This window comes from Elephas maximus, chromosome 3 (genome assembly GCF_024166365.1).
Source record: "Elephas maximus indicus isolate mEleMax1 chromosome 3, mEleMax1 primary haplotype, whole genome shotgun sequence".
Classification (NCBI taxonomy): domain Eukaryota; kingdom Metazoa; phylum Chordata; class Mammalia; order Proboscidea; family Elephantidae; genus Elephas; species Elephas maximus.
Window position 1 is genome coordinate 4,649,330 of NC_064821.1, and position 20,259 is coordinate 4,669,588.

The following is a 20,259-nucleotide window of genomic DNA, read 5'->3' on the forward strand; positions in this document are numbered from 1 at the left end:
CATGACACAGAACAGATGGAGGAAGACTGGATAACGTTTGCTCTTTAATAAAACAAAAAGCAGCTATACTTTTTTCTTATCTAGCTAGCTCTGAAAGTCTAAATGTATGTAAATGATACTTTGAAAAAGGAAAATATCACTTTTGGTCTTTGTGGATCATTAAAACAAGTTTTCACTTTCTCCTCGCTAACATGATTAGCTGCTGTGTCTCTAATGAGTTTTAGCACCACTCAATCATTTCGCTGTCTAGAGAAGAACTTTAGATTTCTAATCAAACAATTATATTCATGGCCTGAAAGTATCTAATCCAGCAGAAAGCCTGGCTCACTTGAACACTCACCCAAACCACCACCAAACAGATGTCCAAATCTAATAAGTCTTTCTATAAACCCATTGACTGAAACATTCCACTGTCCTTTATAACGTGTTTATTCTAATTGCTGTAACTCAATACATCTAGCTATCTTTGGCTACAGGTGTGATCCCGAAGGATTCTGTCTAGAGAACATTGACCAAACCATTATTTTTTTATTATTAACAATGGATAAGAAGTTATTTGAATAACACATATTGTTAGTACATAAAAAAAATAAAGTTTACATAAAAAAGTCTGAATTTATATATGAATACCTGGTAATGTTGACTCAAAACGTACATCATAATTGAAAAAAAATTATACTTAACTTGAAATCCATAACTACCATAAAATCTTTTCATATATCATGTCAGCTTCTGGAAAATTATAAGAATAACATTTGTTAGTATATAGCTGATTTGAAGGAAAAAACAGGGTATTTCTAAGAAATATCTACATGTGGTTGTTTCTGGAGGATAATACATTGTTTTTAATGTCACAGACTCAAACATAATAACTGAACACATATGGATGGATTATATTCAGCTGTATCAGAAAGCTCCCCCTTTCTATATATACATGTTTGCATATGGAAAGACGGGCTCAGCACACACTACAAAACCCAGTAGAGAAACAAAATACCATGTGGGTTTTTTAATTTTTTTAAATTATTACACCCACTCCTCACTTACCGACATGGTTAGGTTCCAAAGACCAGGTCATTATCAGAAGCTGGCATTATGTGAAATACTTGGCAGTCATGGGCTGGTTCTTGCTCTGCTTGCCAGAATCCCAAATCCATGCTGCAGGCTGCTGGCCGGGTGTTCTTGGCCACCTGGCATCCCAGCTCAGGCTCTGCAGTGCACTTGATGCAGGAAGTGGGGCAGTGCAGGCTGGGTGGTACATGGCGGCTTTGGCCAGGGGGTGGCCCCTCAGACATGAGTGCTGCCTGCCATTCAGGCTCCACTCCCAATGCCCGCCAGATGGAATGCCCGCCAGATGGTGCCTGTGATCGAGGCAAGCACGGGGACGGAGAGTGAGGCACACCAGGAGACAGCTGGGAGGGAGGGAGGTGTGAGCCAGGAGAACCTGGAGTGTTGGGTACGATGCAGGTTCCAGAGATTAAATACCCCAGGGGCGGCACCACTCCTCCTTCTGCGTGCCGTGGACGAGCTGTGCACGGGGAGGTTGTTCAGGCTGGTGGGATCATTGATTATTTACTATTGCTGTAAATGTGGAATGTCAGATAACAAGATAGCTGATGTAAGGATTAGGTGCACATCTAACAAAACCCATCTGTATGGTTTATGTTTTTGGCTTCACCATTGTAGCTGTCATGGTGACATCAGGAATGCAGAACTACTAGAAACGTTAAGAGAAGAAGGCGTTCGCTATACAAATTAGACCTTATAGAGACACACTAAGATATACAGGAGAGTCAGAGCAGCAGAAAAGATGAGCAACCATGACAGTCCCAACAGTGGCCTGGAGAACATGTTAATGTTTACAAGGAAATCAAACTGGTTGTCTCATCACAGAAGTGGGCTCCTTGATGCCGAGCTTGTGGAGATGTCTTTGGAAGCCTACGCCTCTGAGAAAAAGGGAAGCATCTATAAAAGCACCTACGCGTATATCTGTCTCCCTGTATTGTGGCTACAAAACTTCAACAATACCCTCCTCACTTCTGTTTTCCAAAACTCATGCAACTGAGCTACTAGTAAGTAGGTTTGAACGTGGAACCATACAGGGAAGGGATTCTGGTAAATGTAATTTCCAATATGACCCACACTGAAATAACAATAACAAAGGTTGAAAGTAACAATTCACTCCTTTAGAACAACTTTGCATAATTACTAATTATTACCAAGTACCCACCAGGAAACGAACAAATCTGTCTTGAAGGAAGTACAGCCAGAACGCTTCTCAGAAGCAAGGATGGTGAAACTAGGCCTCACATACTTTGGACGTGTTGTCACAAGGGATGAGTCCCTGGAGAAGGACATCATGCTTGGTCAAGTAGAGGGTCAATGAAAAAGAGGAAGACCCTCAATGAGATGGACTGACACAGAGGCTGCAATAATGGGCTCAAGCATAACAACTGTAAGGATGGTGCAGGACCAGGCAGTATTTCATTCTGTTGTACACAGGGTTGCTACGAGTCAGAACTGACTCGATGGCAACTAACACCACCACCAGTAGCCAGGAAAATGGAACAAGGCCTCTCTGGCAATTAAAATAAAATTTTCCCAACAAGGAAGAATGTAAATAATGGGTGACAGATACTACCTATACCACACTAGGCCTATATGCAAATCCCAACAAATAGCAAAGTGTCATTGTACTAATAACTGCTTACCTGCAAAACAACTAAAAAACTTCATCAAAATTAAACCTGATTGTTTATTAAAAATATATTTCAAAATACCTATGCGTCCAGCAAACTTTAAACTTCAAAGATAAACGATTAACAATATTAAGAAAAAACACTGCCTGGGAAACCTGTTGTATTACGGCTAAAAGAGTACCTACAGAACTCTTTCTTACCTTAATGCTTATTTCTTAAAGAACTAAATAAACTTCCAGTAGGTTCACTTTAAGGATGAGGTGCTGATAAAGGCAACACCACATCTGTAACTTTTTTAAGATTCTTCTACTGGTGAGAATTTTTAAGAGTGCTATACGTGAATTTTTTATTTATACGTGAATTAGTTTTCAGGAGGCATTCCCACATTACGCTGATAGTGTTCCACTCTACTGTGTGTTCTCACATGATATCGTAAGGCTGAGGAAGAAACGAAAGCCTTTCCACACTGCTTACATTCATAGGGTTTCTCTCCAGTGTGAGTTCTCATGTGTTTTGGTAAGGATGAGGGACACTTGAAGGCTTTCCCACATTGTTTACATTCATATGGTTTCTCTCCAGAATGCATTTTCACATGTCGTCGAAGGTATGACAGCTGATTGAAGCCTTTCCCACACTGTTTACATACGTAAGGTTTCTCTCCGGTGTGTGTAGTCATATGGGCCCGTAAAGATATGGACCAATAGAAGGCTTTCCCACATTGCTTACATTCATAGGGTTTCTCACCAGAGTGCATTCTCATATGTGCTCGTAAAGAGATAGACCAATTGAAGGCTTTCCCACACTGCTTACATTCGTAAGGTTTCTTTCCTGTGTGCATTCTCATATGTATCGTTAAAGATGAGGCCCACTTAAGGGTTTTTCCACATTCCTTACATTCATAAAGTTTCTCTCCAGTGTGCATTCTCACATGTCTTCGAAGGTAGAAGAGTTGATTGAAGCCTTTCCCACACTGCCTACATTTATAGAGTTTCTCTTTGCTGTGAGATCTTTCATGCCTTCGAAGGGACTGGAGATAATAGAACGCTTTGCCACATTCCTTGCATTCATAGAATATCTTGCCAGAGTGTTTTGTCATATGCTCTCGTAAAGATATAAGCCAACTGAAGGCTTTCCCACAATCTTTACATTCATAGGGTTTGGCTCCAGAGTGTGTTATCAAATGTCTCCGTAAGGAAAAGTGCCAACGGAATGTTTTCCCACACTGATTGCATTCATAAAGTTCCTCTACAGTGTGCACTCTCATATGTCTTTGTAAGCATATGGGCCAACTGAAAGCCTTTCCACATTGTTTACATTCATAGGATTTCTCTCCACAGTGTGATCTCCTATGTGTACGTAATGATATAGGCCAAGTGAAGGCTTTCCCACATTGCTTACATTTGTAAGATTTTTCTTCAGTGTGTGTTCTCATATGTGTTTGTAAAGATATGGGCCATTTGAAGGCTTTCCCACATTGCTTACATTCATAGGGTTTCTCTCGGCTGTGTGTTCTCATATGCCTTGTTAAAGATGAGGGCCACTTGAAGGCTTTCCCACATTCCTTGCATTCATTGAACTTCTCTTTATTATGAGTCCTTTCATGTCTTTGATAGGAGTCAAAAAAACTGAAGGTATTTCCACACTGTTTACATTCATAAAGTTTCTCTTTACTATGAACCTTTTCATGCCTTCGATAGGATCGGAGATGAATGAAGGTTTTCCAGCATAATTCACAAGCATAAGGTCTTTCTCCACTGTGAATTCTCACATGTCTTCTTAGTTCTGATGGAAAACCAAAGCCCTTCCCACATTCTGGGCACTGATATGGTTTGTGTCCAGTGTGACTTGCGATGTGCCTCTTAAATGAGGAAGGATACATAAAGACTTTTCCACACTCAGTGCATTCAAATGGGTTAATTCTACTAGTTGTTTTCTTGTACAGATTAAGATTTGGAATCTGTCTGAATGTTTCTCCCCACTGATGACCTTCATTACTTTCACAGAGTCTCTCACCCATATAATCTCTGTTAAAACACGGAAAAAAAAATTTTTTTAAGCACATTATTAATATTAATGAGTTAATAATATTTGTTAACTATTGGGATTCTATTATAACCCTTTTGTAATAAATATAACCTACTGCCGTCGAGTCGACTCATAGCGACCCTATAGGACAGAGTAGAACTGCCCCATAGAGTTTCCAGGGAGCGCCTGGTGGATTTGAACTGCTGGCCTCTTGGTTAGCAGCTGTAGCACTTAACCACTATGCCACCAGGGTTTCCGTAATATAGACCTTCCCAAAATTTCTACTCTGTGTGAACTGTTTGAAAGTGGAATTATAAATGTTTTGAAAGAGGACTAGACCACAGCCATTTTTAAAAGTGTTTCTTATATATATGAAGTTTCTAAAAATCATTGTTTCCAAAAGAATTATGTTTCAAACAATCATGTCTAAGCCACATTTAATGAAAAATTTGCTGTATAAATTTCTTGTGACTAAACAAAGACAGAGCTGGGCATCCCTGGGTTTTGTGCTCATTTGTACTTTTTTTTTTTTTAATTTCAGAAAATACTAAGATTCTTTCCTGGGATATTGTGTTCTCTTGTGTGTGCTACTCACCTCAGAGGTAACCCCTGGTCTTTAGGTTGATCATCAATGCTAAGGCCTTCTGAAATTTTTCCTAAAATGGAGGACCAAGAATCATTTCTTGTAAATTTTAGTATTTTATCTTCCTTGGATATTTTTTTCTCAGGAGTATCCCGTTGAGAAACTGACTCATTGGCCTTAAATGGAGTCTCATCATCTAAAAGCAAAAAGTAAACAAATCTTACAAGGAAGAAGGCACCTGTTAGCAGAAGAAAAAAAAAAATATGTTGAGGAGTTTAGGTGTTTAAAGACTTCATTAATAGCCGGCACGAGGGGTCAAAATGGAAAGCAACTTCATATCAAAAAAAACTAAACCGGTTGCCATCAAGTTGATTCTGACTCATAGTGACCCTATAGGACAGAGAAGAACTGCCCCATAGAGTTTCCAAGGAGTGCCTGGTGGATTCAAACTGCTGAGTTTTTGGTTGACCGCCACAGATTTAACCACTACACCACCAGGGTTTCCGGCAACTTCAAAGACACAGTAAAATCCTCACAAGGTTTTCAAAATCAAACTTTTCCAGGCCCCAAAATGACCTGTGAAAGCTATATTCACACTGGTGACAGTAAGGGAGACACAAGTGTTTTAACCAACATAAAAAGAAAAACTCAGTTTAATACACAAATTCTCATTCTCCTGGATAAACAATGAGATTCTACCTACATGACGGTGGTAACCAGGCCTGTCTTACTGATGAGTGTAGTCCCCTTTCCACATTCCAAATTTTGCAACAGTCCTGATAAGCAATAAATGCTTGTTCTCTAAGTAATTAAGTGACGAAGTAATGTCACCTTACCTACTGATGCCAAGTTTCTGAAGGTTTCCAGCATCACGTCTCGGTAGAGCTTCCTCTGAACAGGATCCAGCAAAGCCCACTCCTCCAAAGTGAAGTCCACAGCCACATCCTCAAAGACGACTGATTCCTAAAACATATGCCTTATGTATGCAGGAGGCTAGGTGAAGCAGGCAGCACTGGGGCCTGGACTCAATCCATAGAAAACTGAAACAAGATTCTGAGATCTTTTAACAACTACTCTATGTCTCAGTCATCAGATCTCTTACTCTGTTTACACATACTAACTCATAGATTAAATAGCACCACTAACACACGGAACTTGTGTGTACATTTGCACGGTGACCACTAAAGTCTTCTTCCTCTCTAATCAGAAAGCTCTAGGGTAAAATGGAGAAATGAGAGAAATACTTCACAGATGAAACAATTCTTCCCATTTTAAGACCATCAACGCCTTGTGAAGAAACTATTTTACCGGCTTCTCTACTGCTCATATCACGCAGCACTACAGGAGGCACAGGATTAAACCTAAATGAGATTTTAAGAAATAAAAACACTTGGAAGGACTGGCAGTTTTTTCTTCTATTTTCCTCAGCGAATGTGTGAGGCCAAGAGGCCTATGGGAACCCGACTTGCAAGAAGGGTCGGCTGGCCACACTACCTTTAAAAACCAGGCCATTAGAGATAAAGGTCTTGACTTATTGGTGTAATAGTTACCACAAGCTCAGAATCTACCCTTCCTCTTTGTACCACTTCTTGGAAATAGTACATTATCGAGAAGTCCAACTTAGAAAAGAAAAACATTAGAATTTAGAAATCCACACAATTCCCTACACTCCTGAGCCTCAGTGCTGCTACCCACCCAATCTTGAGTTCACGTGTGCACGCGCGCACACACACACACACTCTCTCTCACACACACTAAGGTTATAAGATGCCTCAGCTCCTTCTGCCAGAGCCATAAAAAAGTGCTGTGACTTTGAGGCAGAGGTTATGAGTCCAATGTTGGCAAGGAGTTAACTGAAGTCCAAAAACACTGAACTATGAATTTGAAAGATTATAACATACATAAAAGGTTAGCAGTGCTTTTCTCTAAAAGAACTTACACCCTGCCTCAATTTCCAGGAAGAAGTGATACCCCAGAGCCACTCTAGAAGCTGCACTCCCAACTTCACTGATTTCCACACTCATTGTTGAGCACACAAGCCTCACAGTCCAACCTCTGAACACAGGAACCACCGTGTGGCATGGTCCCCCTAAATCGCGGTCTCTTAAAAAGAACATCAGCCCGCTTGCATTCATGAGAAGGGAAAAGAGAAAATACTGTCATGTAGAAATTCTGATGCTAGAATATACGTACTCAGAAAAGTAAAAGCAGAAGAGCAATACCCCTATTGCTGGTGCACAGCGAAATGAGCTCCCTAGGTCAGCCATAATTGATGGTAAAGCTATCTTAGACATTCCAGTAAGAAAGTTTCATTATCTAGCATACAGAAAAGAGTTAACATAGACATGGGATTTTGTATGCATATAAAGGCCTGCTGGCAAAGCTGGATCTTGATTATTCCATAGGAGCTTGGATTTCAGGATGGTTCCAACCATAATGCATGTTGAGATGGCTCGCTGTGTCTAAACTCTTTATGCACACAGTATGGTTAATGCTGTATCCCTGCTTTCCTAGGAAGAATCTAGAATTTTGGTACATGAGAGGCAGAAGGTGCTTATACAAAAATCTGCGCCTAAGAATCCTGGCTGCGTCTCTAATAAGCTGCCCTCTTGGACATTGCACACTTATTATCAAAAATCACTGCTGGAGGAATAAAGTAAAAACTGGCTGATTCTGCTGTGAAACAACTCTTGAAGACTTCACCTGCTGAACTCCACACTTATATGTGGTTAAAATTACAAATCGAATGATTTATACATACACACACACACACACACGTTGTTGGGTACCAACGAGAGACAGTTCCGACTCATAGTGACCCTATGCACAAAGAACAAAACACTGCCTGGTTCTGCGCCATCCTCCAAATAGTTGCTATGCTTAAGCCCATTGCTGCAGCAATTGTGTCAGTCCATGTCGTTGGGGGTCTTCCTCTCTTTCGCTGACCTTCTACTTTACCAAGCATGATGTCCTTCTCTAGGGAACAATCCCTCTTTACATGTCCAAAGTATGTGAGGCGCAGTCTCACCATCCTTGCTTCCAAAGAGCATTCTGGTTGTACTTCATCCAAGGCAGATTTTTTTGTTCTTTTAGCAATCCATGGTATACTCAGTATTCTTTGCCAACACCACAATTCAAAGACATCAATTCTTTTTTGGTCTTCCTTATTCATTGCCCACATTTTCTATGCATGTAAGGTGACTGAAAACACCATGGCTTGGATCAGGTGCACCTTAATCCTCAAGGTGACATTTTTGCTTTTTAACACTTTAAAGAGATCTCTTGCAGCCAATTTGGCCAAGGCAATATGTCTTTTGATCTCTTGACTGCTGCTTCCATGGGTGATGACTGTGGAACCAAGAGAAATGAAATCCTTGACAACCTCAATCTTTTCTCCCTTTATCGTGTTTATTGGTCCAGTTGTGACAATTTGTCTTTTCTTTATATTGAGATACAATCCATACCGAAGGCTGTGGTCTTTGATCTTCATCCGTAAGTGCTTCAAGTCCTCTTCACTTTCAGCAAGCAAGGTTGTGTCATCTACATAACACAGGTTGTCAGTGAGTTTTCCTCCAATCCTGATGCCTGGCTCTTCATATAGTCCAGCTTCTCAGATTATTTGCTCAGCATACAGACTGAATAGGTACGTTGAAAGGATACAACACTGTCACATACCTTTCCTGATTTTAAACCATGCAGTATCCCCTGGTTCTGTTTGAATGACTGCCTCTTGATTCATGTAGATTCCTCATTAGCACAATTAAGTGTTCTAGAATTTCTATTTTTCCCAAAGTTATCCATAATTTGTTATGATTCACACAGTTAAATGTCTTAGCATAGTCAATAAAACACGGGTAAACATCCTTCTGGTATTCTCTGCTTTCAGCCAGGTTCCGTCTGACATCAGCAATGATATCCCTGGTTCCACGTCCTCTTCTAAATCTGGACTGAATTTCTGGCAGTTCCTTGTTGATATACTGCTGCAGCCGCTTTTGAATGATCTTCAGCAAAATTTTGCTTGCATGTGATATTAATGGTATTGGTCAGTAATTTCCACATTTGGTTGGATCACCTTTCTTGGAAACAGGCATAAATACGGATGTCTTCTCGTCACTTGGCCAGGTAGTGGTCTTCCAAATTTCTTGGTATGGCCAAGTGAGCACTTCCAGTACTGCATCCGTTTGCTGAAACATCTCAATTGATATTCTATCAATTCCCGGAGCCTTGTTTCTCGCCAATGCCTTCAGTGCTGCTTGGACTTCTTCCTTCAGTACCATAGGTCCCTGATCATACATCACCTCCTGAGATGGCTGAACGTCGACCAATTCTTTTTGGTACAGCGACTCTGTGTATTCCTTCCACCTTCTTTTGATGCTTCCTGTGTCATTTAATATTTTCCTTGGACAATCTTTCAGTATTGTAATTCGACGCTTGAATTTTTTCTTCAGTTCAGCTGGAGAAATGCTGAGTGTGTTCTTCCCTTGTGGTTTCCTATCTCCAGGTCTTTGCACATGTCATTATAATATTTTACTTTGTCTTCTTGAACTGCCCTTTGAAATCTTCTGTTCACCTTTTACTTCATCGTTTCTTCTTTTTGCTTTAGCTGCTTGAGGTTCAAGAGCAAGTTTCAGAGTCTCTTCTGACATCTAGTTAGGCCTATATTTTCTCTCCTGTCTTTTTAATGCTTTTTTTGTGTATGATGTCCTGGATATCATTCCACAACTCGTCTGGTCTTCAGTCATTAGTGTTCAACACATCGAATCTATTCCTGGGATGGTCTCTAAATTCAGGTGGGATATACTCAAGGTCGTACTTTGGCTCTCGTGGATTTGTTCTAATTTTCTTCAGTTTCAACTTGAACTTCCATATGAGTAGTTCATGGTCTGATCCGCAGTCAGTCCCTGGCCTTGTTCTGACTGATGATATTGAGCTTTTCCATTGTCTCTTTCCACAGATTTGATTCCTGTGTATTCCATCTGATGAGGTCCATGTGTATACTCACTGTTAATGTCGATGAAAAAAAGGATTTGCAATGAAGAAGTCATTGGTCTTGCAAAATTCAATCATGTGATCACCTGCACTGTTTCTGTCACCAAGACCATATTTTCCAACCACCACTCCTTCTTTGTTTCCAACTTTCCCCTTCCAATCACCAGTAATTATCAGTACATCCTGATTGCGTGTTCGATCAATTTCGGACTGCCAGAAGTTGGTAAAAATCTTCAATTTCTTCATCTTTGGCCTTAGTCGTTGGTGCATAAATTTGAATAACAGTTGTATTAACTGGTCTTCCTTGCAAGCATATGGATATTATCCTATCACTGACAGTGTTGTACTTTAGGTTAGATGATAAAATGTTCTTTTTGATGATGAAGAGGACGCCATTCTGCTTCAATTTGTTCTTCCTGGCATAGTAGACCACATGAATGTCTAAGTCAAGATGGCCAATACCAGTCCATTTCAGTTCACTAATACCTAGAATATTCATCTTTATGTGTTTCATTTCATTTCTGACAACTCCAATTTTCCTAGATTCATGCTCTCTACATTACATATTCCAATTATTAATGGGTGTTTGCAGCTGTTTCTTCTCATTTTAAGTCATGCCACATCAGCACATGAAGGTCCCGAAAGCTTGGCTCCATCCACATCGTTAAGTTTTAATCTATTTTAAGGATGGCAGCTCTTCCCCAGTTGTATTCTGAGTGTCTTCCAATCTGAAGGGCTCATACTCTGGCACTATATCAGGCAATGTTCCACTGCTATTTGCCAGGACTTTACCAGTCAATTTTCTTTAGAAGTAGACTTCCAGGTCCTTCTTCCTAGTCTGTACTAGTCTGGATGGAAGCTGTCCCACATGGGGGACCCTGCTGGTATTTAAAACAGTAGGTACTGCAGCTTCCAGCATTACAACATGCAAGCTACCACAGCATGACACACTGACAGGCAAATTTAGGTATATATATCCCACATTTCTGTCAGTTTGCTATATTGTGGGAGCTTGAGCATTGCTGTGATGCTCTAAGCTATGCCATCAGTATTCAAGTACCAGCAGAGTCACCCATGGCAGAAAGGTTTAAGCTGAGCTTCCAGACTAAGACTAGGAAGAAGGGTCTGGCAGTCTACTTCTGAAAAGAATTAGCAAAGAAAACCTGATGAATAGCAACGGAATACTGTCTGATATAGTGCCGGAATATGGGCACCCCCAGGTTGGAAGGCACTCAAAAGACAAGTGGGTAAGAGCACCCTCCTGAAAGTAGAGTCGACCTTAATGCCATGGATGGGGTCAAGCTTTCAGGACCTTCATTTGCTGATGTGGCACGACTCAAAATGAGAAGAAACAGCTGCAAACATCCACTAATAATCGGAATGTGGAATGTAAGAAGTATCAATCCAGGAAAATTGGAAATAGTCAAAAATGAAATGGAATGTATGAACATTGATATCCTAAACATTAGTGAGCTGAAATAGACTGGTGTTGGCCATTTTGAATCGGACAATCATATATGATCTACTATGCCAGGAATGACAACTCGAAGAGGAATGGCACTGCATTCATCATCAAAAAGAACATTTCAAGATCTATCCTGAAGTACAGTGCTGTCAGGGATAGGATAATATCCATACGCCTACAAGAAGACCAGTTAATACAACTATTATTCAAATTTACACATTAACCACTAAGGCCAAAGATGAAGAAATTGAAGATTTTTACCAGCTTCCACAGTCTGAAACTGATCGAACATGCAGTGAGGATGCATTGATAATTACTGTTGATTAGAATGTGAAAGCTGGAAACAAAAATGGTTCAGCAATTGGAAAATATGGCCTTGGTGACAGAAATGATGACAGAGATTGCATGACAGAATTGTGCAAGAAGACCGACTTCTTCATTGCAAATACCTTTTTTCACCAACATAAATGGTGACTATACACATGGACCTCGCCAGATGGAATACATGGAAATCAAATTGACTACATCTGTGAGAAGAAACAATGGAAAAGCTCAATATCATCAGTCAGAACGAGGCCAGGGGCCCACTTCGGATCAGACCATCAACTATTCATATGAAAGTTCACATTGAAATGGAAGAAAAGTAGAACAAGTCTACAAGAGCCAAAGTATGACCTTGAGTATATTCAACCTGAAATTAGAGACCATCTCAAGCACAGATTTGATGTGTTGAACACTAACGACCAAAGGCCAGACGAGTTGTGGAATGACATCAAGAACATCATACATAAAGAAAGCAAGAGATTATTAAAAAGATGGGAAAGAAAAGACCAAAACAGAAGTCAGAAGAGACTCTGAAACTTGCTCTTAAACATCAAGCAGCTAAAGCAAAAGGAAGAAATGAAAAAGTAAAAGAACCAAACAGAAGATTTGGAAAGGCAGCTCAATAAGACAAAGTATTATAATGACATGTGCAAAGACCTGGAAATAGAAAACCAAAATGGAAGAGCACACTCGGCATTTCTCAAGCTGAAAGAACTGAGGAAAATATTGAAGCCTTAAGTTGCAACAGTGAAGAATTCTATGGAGAAAATATTAAATGACACAGGAAGCATCAAAAGAAGATGGAAAGAATACACGGAGTCATTATACCAAAAAGAACTGGCTAACGTTCAACCATTTCAAGAGGCAGCATATGATCAGGAACCAATGGTACTGAAGGAAGAAGTTCAAGCTACACAGAAGGCAACGGTGATAACAAGACTCCAGGAGTTGATGTAGTATCAATTGAGATGTTTCAACAAATGGATGCAGTGCTAGAAGTACTCACTCATCTATGCCAAGAAATCTGGAAGACAGCTACTTGGCCAACCAACCAGAACAGATCCATATTTAGGCCTATTCCCAAGAAAGGTGATCCAACCAAATATGGAAATTATCAAGCAATACCATTAATATCACATGCAAGTAAAATTTTGCTGAAGATCATTCAAGAGTGGCTGCAGCAGTATATCGATACAGAACTGCCAGAAATTCAGGCGGGATTCAGAAGAGGACGTGGAACCAGGAATATCACTGCTGATGTCAGATGGATCCTGGCTGAAAGCAGAGAATACCAGAAAGATGTTTACCTGTGTTTTACTGACTATGCAAATGCATTCGACTGTGTGGATCATAACAAATTACGGGTAACACTACAAAAAATGGCAATTCCAGAACACTAAATTGTGCTCGTGAGGAATCTGTACATGGATAGAGACAGTTGTAAGGACAGAACAAGGAGATACTTCGTGGTTTAAAGCCTGGAAAGGTGTGTCTCAGGGTTGTATCCTCTCACCATACCTATCCAATCTGTATGCTAAGCAAATAATCTGAGAAGCTGGACTATATGAAGAACAGGGCATCAGGACTGGAGGACTCATTAACAACCTGCATTACACACATGACACAACCTTGGTTGTTGAAAGTGAAGAGGACTTGAAGCACTTACTGATGAAGATCAGAGACCACAGCCTCCAATATAGATTACAACTCAACACAAAGAAAACAAAATCCCTCACAATTGGACCAATAACCAACATCCTGATAAACGGGGAAAAGACTGAAATTGTCAAGGATTTCATTTTACTTGGATCCACAATCAACAGCCATGGAAGCAGCAGTCAAGAAAAGACGCACTGCATTGGGCAAATCTGCTGCAAAGGACTTCTTTGAAGTGTTGAAAAGCAAAGATGTCACGCTGAAGACTAACCTGTGCCTGACCCAAGCCATGGTATTTTCAATCACATCATATGCATACAAAGCTGGACAACGAATAAGGAAGACCAAAGAGGAATTGACACCTTTGAATTGCAATGTTGGTGAAGAATACTGAATATACCATGGACTGCCAAAGAATGAACAAATCTGTTTTGGAAGAAGTACAACCAGAATGCTCCTTGGAAGCAAGGATAGCGAGATGGGTCTCAGATACTTTGGACATGTAGTCAGGAAGGATCAGTCCCTGGAGAAGAACATTATGCTTGGTAAAATAGAGAGTCAGCAAAAAAGAGGAAGACCCTCAATAAGATGGACACAGTGGCTGCAAGAATGGACTCAGGCATAACAACAACTGTGAGTATGGCACGGGGCTGCACAGTGTTTTCTTCTGTGGTATACATGGTTACTGTGAGTTGGAACTGACTGGACAGCACCTAATGATCATGCAGTCATGTTTTTAATACAAAAATGAAATGAAAAACAAAGAAAAAAACAGTGCACTGGTTTTCTATGGATGTTTTCTCACGGGCACTTTCCCTGAGCTGGTTTTGCTGTGTGTTCCTTTGCTGTTAGTGATAACAGTTGTGAGTATGACTACATGCCAAATCCTTTGAGTCCTCCTAGCAAATCATTCCTGCATATGCCATCCAGAGAGGTCCATGTCTGCAATCGCTGTTTATGCTGTTGGAAAAAGGTATTTACAGTGAAGAGTTTGTTGGTCTTCCCAAATTCTATCAGGTGATCTCTGACACCGTTTCTACCACCAAGGCTGCATTTGCCAACTAGAGATCCTTCTGTGTTTCGAACTTCTGCATTCCAATCACCCGGAATTATCAATGCATCCTGATTGCATGTTTGATCAATTTCAGACTACATAAATTGGTAAAAATCCTCACTTTCTTCATCTTTGTCCTTAGTGGTTGGTGCATAAATTTGATTAATAGTCGCATTAACTGATCTTCCTTGTAGGCATATGGATATTATCCTACCATTTACATTATTCCATTTCAGGGTAGGTCTTGAAATACTCATTTTAACGATAAATGCAAGGCCATTATACTCTTCAAGCTGTAATTCCTGGCATAGTAGATCATACGACTGTCCAATCCAAAATGGCCAATATCAGTCCATTTTAGCTCACTAATGCCTACGATACCAATGTTTATACAATCTATTTCATTTTTGACAATTTCCATTTTCCTAAATTCATACTTTGTACATTCCACATTCTGATTATGAATGGACGTTTGCAACTGTTTCTTCTCATTTTGAGTTGTGCCACGTCTGCCAATGACAGCCCTGAAAGCTTGACTCCATTAATGTCACTAAGGTTGACTCTATTTTGAGGAAGCAGCTCTTTTCCAATCTGAGGGGCTCATCTTCCAGCACTATATCAGACAATGTTCCACTGCTCTTCGTAAGGTCTTCACTGGCTAATTTTTTTTTTTCAGTAGTAGTAGTCTTCCTTCTTCCTCGTCTCTCTTCATCAGGAAACTCAGCTGAAACCTGTCCATCATGGGTGACTCTGCTGGTATCTGAACACCAGTTGCATAGTTTCAGCATCACAGAAACATGCAAACCCCCACAGCGCGACAAACTGACAGAAAGGTGGGGGAATCACATCGACCACATCTATGGAAAGAGACGATGGAAAAGCTCAATGTCATCAGTCAGAACAAGGACAGGGGCCAACTGCGGAGCTGACCATCAGTTGTTCAAGACGAAGTTGAACAAGTTCAAGATGAAGCTAAAGAAAATTACAGTAAGTGCAGGACAGCCAATTACTGTCTTGAGTACATTCCACCTGAATTGAGAGATCATCTCAAGAATAGATTTGATATATTGAACACTAATGACCGAACATGAGACCAACTATGAAATATCAAGGACATTATACAAGAAGAAAGAAAGAGGTCATTAAAAACAGGAAAGAAAGAAAATACCAAATTGGATGTCAGAAGAGACCCTGAAACTTGCCCTGAACGTCAAGTTGCTAAAGAAAATGGAAGAAATGATAAAGTAAAAGCACTGAACAGAACATTTCGAAGGGCAGCTTCAGAAGACAAAGTATTATAATGACACATGCAAAGACCTGGAGGTAGAAAACTAAAACAAAAGAACACACTCCGCACTTCTTAAGCTGAAAGAACTGAAGAAAAAAATTCAAGCCTCGAGTGGCAATACTGAAGGATTCTATGGGCAAAGTACTGAAGGATGCAGGAAGCATCAAAGAAGACAGAAGGAATACACAGTCGCTGTACCAGAAAGAACGGGTCGACGTTCAACCATTTCAGGAGGTAGCATGTAAGCAGGAACTGATGGTACTGAAGGAAGAGGTCCAAGCTGTACTGAAGACACTGGCGGAAAAACAACGTTCTGGGAATTAACGGATTACCAACTGAGATGTTTCAACAAACAGATGCAGTGCTGGAAGTGCCAAGAAATTTGGAAGACAGCTACCTGGCCAACCGACTTAAAGAGATTCACATTCACGCCTATTCCCAAGAAAGGTTATCCAAGTGAATGTGGACATTATTGAACAATATCATTAATATCACATGTAAGTAAAACTTTGCTGAAGATTATTCAAAAGCGGTTGCAGTACTACATCGATAGGGAACTGCCAGAAATTCAAGCAGGATTCAGAAGAGGACGCGGAACCAGGGTATCACTGCTGATGCCAGAGGGGGATATCCTGGCTTAAAGCAGAGAATACCAGAAAGATGTTTACCTGTGTTTTATTGGCTATGCTAAAACATTCGACTGTGTGGATCATAACAAATTACGGATGACACTGTGAAGAATGCAAATTCCAGAACATTTTATTATGCTCATGAGGAACCTGTCCATAGATCAAGAGGCAGCATTTCAAACAGAACAAGGGGATACTGCATGGTTTAAAGACAGGAAAAGTGTGTGTCAGGATTGTATCCTTTCACCATACTTATTCAATCTGTATGCTGAGCAAATAATCTGAGAAGCTGAACTATATGAAGAACACAGCATCAGGACTGGACAAAGACTCATTAACAACCTGCATTATGCAGATGGCCCAACCATGCTTGCTGAAAGTGAAGAGAACTTGAAGCACTTACTGATGGATTACATCTTAACATAAAACAAAAATTCTCACGACCAGACCAATAAGCAACATCATGATAAATGGAGAAAAGACTGAAGTCATCAAGGATTTCATTTTACTTGGATCCACGATCAACACCCACAAAAGCATTAGTCAAGAAATCAAAAGATGCACTGCACTGGGCAAATCTGTTGCAAAAATCTCTTTGAAGTGTTTAAAAAGCAAAGATGTCACTTTAAAGACTAAGGTGCTCCTGACCCGAGTCATGGTGTTATCAATCACCTCATATGCATACAAAAGCTGGACAATGAACAAGGAAGACAGAAGAATTGACACCTTTGAGTTGTGGTGTTGGCGAAGAATAGTGAATATACCATGGAATATACCAAAGCTATCTTGGAAGAAGTACAGCCAAAATGCTCCTTGGAAGTGAGGATGCAAGGCTTCGTCTCACATACTTTGGACACGTTATCAGGAAGGACGGGTCCCTGGAGAAGGGTATCATGCTATGTAAAGTAGAGGGTCAATGAAAAAGACGAAGACCCTCAATGAGATGGACTGACACAGTGGCTGCAATAATGGGCTCAAGCATAACAACGATCATGAGGACGGCACAGGACTGGGCAGTGTTTGGCTCTGCTGTATATATGGTTGCCGTGAGTTGGAACAGCCTCAACGGCACCTAACAACAGTCAACATTGTATTATAGATCCAATCCAGTGCCACCAGAAAATAAATGTGCAAAAATCATAAGGAAAAAAGACTATCTTTTGATGTGTAGCTGTAACAAGTGTGCATGGAAGACTCCAAGAGAACAAAAAGGTAATCACAAAATAAGATTTTTAACAAGATTCCAGTACAGAAACAATATAAAAATCTCATTACCTTTTTAGACAATAACAAATTTAAGTGCAAAAATTAATTGTAAAAAGCTAATGCATATTGCGGTAAGAAGGAAATTTAATTAGTCTAATAAAGAATACAGTAAAAACCCAAGGAGAAAACTGTAAAACATTATTGAAAAAGACAGGGATTTCTAATTTCTGGTCCAACTTGTGAAGAGCTTGGATGTCAGCATTCACATGGTCACGAGAGGGAAAAAACTGAAAATCAACACTCTTCTCAGATCCAGCAGAGACCTGAGGTCACAGGGCAAACCAGCTGCCCCAAAACTGAAAAGACAGGCTGATACAGAGAATCACCACTTAGTGGAGGTAGAAACCGTGCAGGTAGGAACACTTAAAGGGTATATGACTAATTCCTGGAGGCAGAGTGGTCTAGCTTAGAGAAAAACACTCCTGGACGACCAGTGGCTTCGTTATCCAGTGCTCTAACACAAGTAACACCTGTAGGCGGTAGTAAAGAGAAGTCACTTTGTCACTGTTCCACTTTTAAGTCTCTTTCCTCCTGAATTTTACTATCAGAAGCCACACCACTCCTAAAGGCCATGCTCAGAAATCTCCTCAGCCAAACATCCAAGTTCATTACTTACAAGCTCTAACTTCTATAAAACATTCAAATAGAATTTAGAAATACTACTTGTCACTATGTAACAGGATCACATTTCCTTCAAGTCCAGTAACATGTTCACTGTTTCCTTGTAGAGCCGCACCAACAGTACATTTAACATCCACGTTTTAGCAACGTTCTGTTTATGATATAAGTCTTCCCCATGGCTCTCAATTCTGAGTCATCCTCAGAATCACCCTTAATGACCATAATTCTACCAATAACCTCAACAAGACAATCTTAGGCCCCACTATCAAGCTCATCAAAATTCCTCCTGCTTCTACCAATTACCCAATTGCAAAATCACTTCCATATTTCAGGTATTTCATAGAGCCAAGAGCCCACTTCCTGGCCCTACATTCTGTCTTAGTTACCTAGTGCCTGTTTCTATAACACAAATACCAAGAGTGGGTGGCTTCAAAGGACAGAAATTTATTTTGTCACAGATCTGTAGGCTGAAAGTCCAAGCCATGTCATTTCCTTCCTTGTCAGCAGCTCTACACATTCCTTGGCCCCTTGGCCTTCTCTGGCGTGCACACAATTCTCACATGGCAGCTGTCTTCTGGGTATACATGTCTGTGTCTATTCTGGTCTTTTCATGGCACAGAGGTGACAAGTTTTAGTATGCACAGTACATTAGCCTGACCTTAAGTGACTGACTACATTCCCTTAGACTGCATTACGGAAGGTGATTACATTACTGTATGGAAGGTAACCTGCTCTACCCAAGGCCAACTGATTAAATCACGTGTAACTATACCACGACAGCAACTAGACTAGTGTTTGGCCAAACACCCGGGAACCTCGGCATAGCCGAGCTCACACACAAAATTAACTGTGACACCCAGTCTCAGAGGACACCAGACTTTCCTGAGTTTTGTCTCCAAGAGCCACACCAGGTTCTCTTTGTAAAGCTTGAAGAAAAAAATAATTCGGACTTCCACAGGGGAAAATGGGAAGAGTAACCATTATAAGATAGTGCTCCGTTCTCCTTAACAATGGCCTCCCCTCAAGGGAAAGTACTTTAGCAGAGCCTAACTGACCTGCAGGAAGGGACATACCCTGCCTCAGCCCCTCCAGCACTCCACAAGTGAAAAGGGATCATCCATCCACAGCCCCCTCCTGGCCTTCTATCTTAGCACAGTTCTACCCTGACACATACGTGGTCCGTGAGTTAGATGCAACTTGACGGCAATCGGTGGCTAATCCTGACTTGCAAGAAATGCTAAAAGAAGTTCTTCACAGAGAAGGAAAGTGATACAGGCCAGGCATTCAGATCTACGTAAGCGAAGGCAAATTCCACCGAGTTTAAGAAAGAATTAACACCAGCTTTTAAACTTTACAATACTACGCCTAAAAACAGAAGTGGAAGGAACGCTTGCAAACTCATTCTGTGGGCAGCCTTATCCAGACACCAAAACCAGACACAGGAAAAACACTACAAACCAGTTCTCTCTCAGGAACACAGATACAAAAATCTTTAATACTCGTAAATTGAATCCAAGAATTTAGAAAAAGAATTACATACCATGATTGAAGGGGATGTATCGCGGGCACGTAAAGCTGGTTCAACTCTGTAAAACAAGTAACGTCATTTATCACATCAACAGGCTGAAAAAGAAAAATCACATAATCAAATCAACAGACA

General features: G+C 40.5%; 1 protein-coding gene across 12 annotated transcripts in view; it reads right to left on the reverse strand.

Annotated features, from left to right (window-relative positions):
- Positions 1-2,735: 2,735 nt before the first annotated feature.
- The window catches only part of LOC126071887 (zinc finger protein 14-like), a 68,902-nt gene continuing 51,378 nt past the window's right edge, over positions 2,736-20,259 (reverse strand). For 7 of the 12 annotated variants that reach the window (XM_049876301.1, XM_049876302.1, XM_049876297.1 and 4 more), the window contains 4 exons: positions 20,140-20,185; positions 6,144-6,270; positions 5,320-5,503; positions 2,736-4,723 (listed from right to left, as the gene is read on the reverse strand). In XM_049876301.1, the coding sequence (XP_049732258.1) occupies positions 3,061-4,723; positions 5,320-5,503; positions 6,144-6,270; positions 20,140-20,142 (1,977 nt within the window). In that variant the 5' untranslated portion in view covers positions 20,143-20,185 and the 3' untranslated portion in view covers positions 2,736-3,060. Of the gene's footprint in view, positions 4,724-5,319; positions 5,504-6,143; positions 18,837-20,139; positions 20,186-20,259 lie in introns of all 12 variants that reach the window. The other 5 variants (XM_049876309.1, XM_049876308.1, XM_049876306.1 and 2 more) reach the window with 3 other exon arrangements.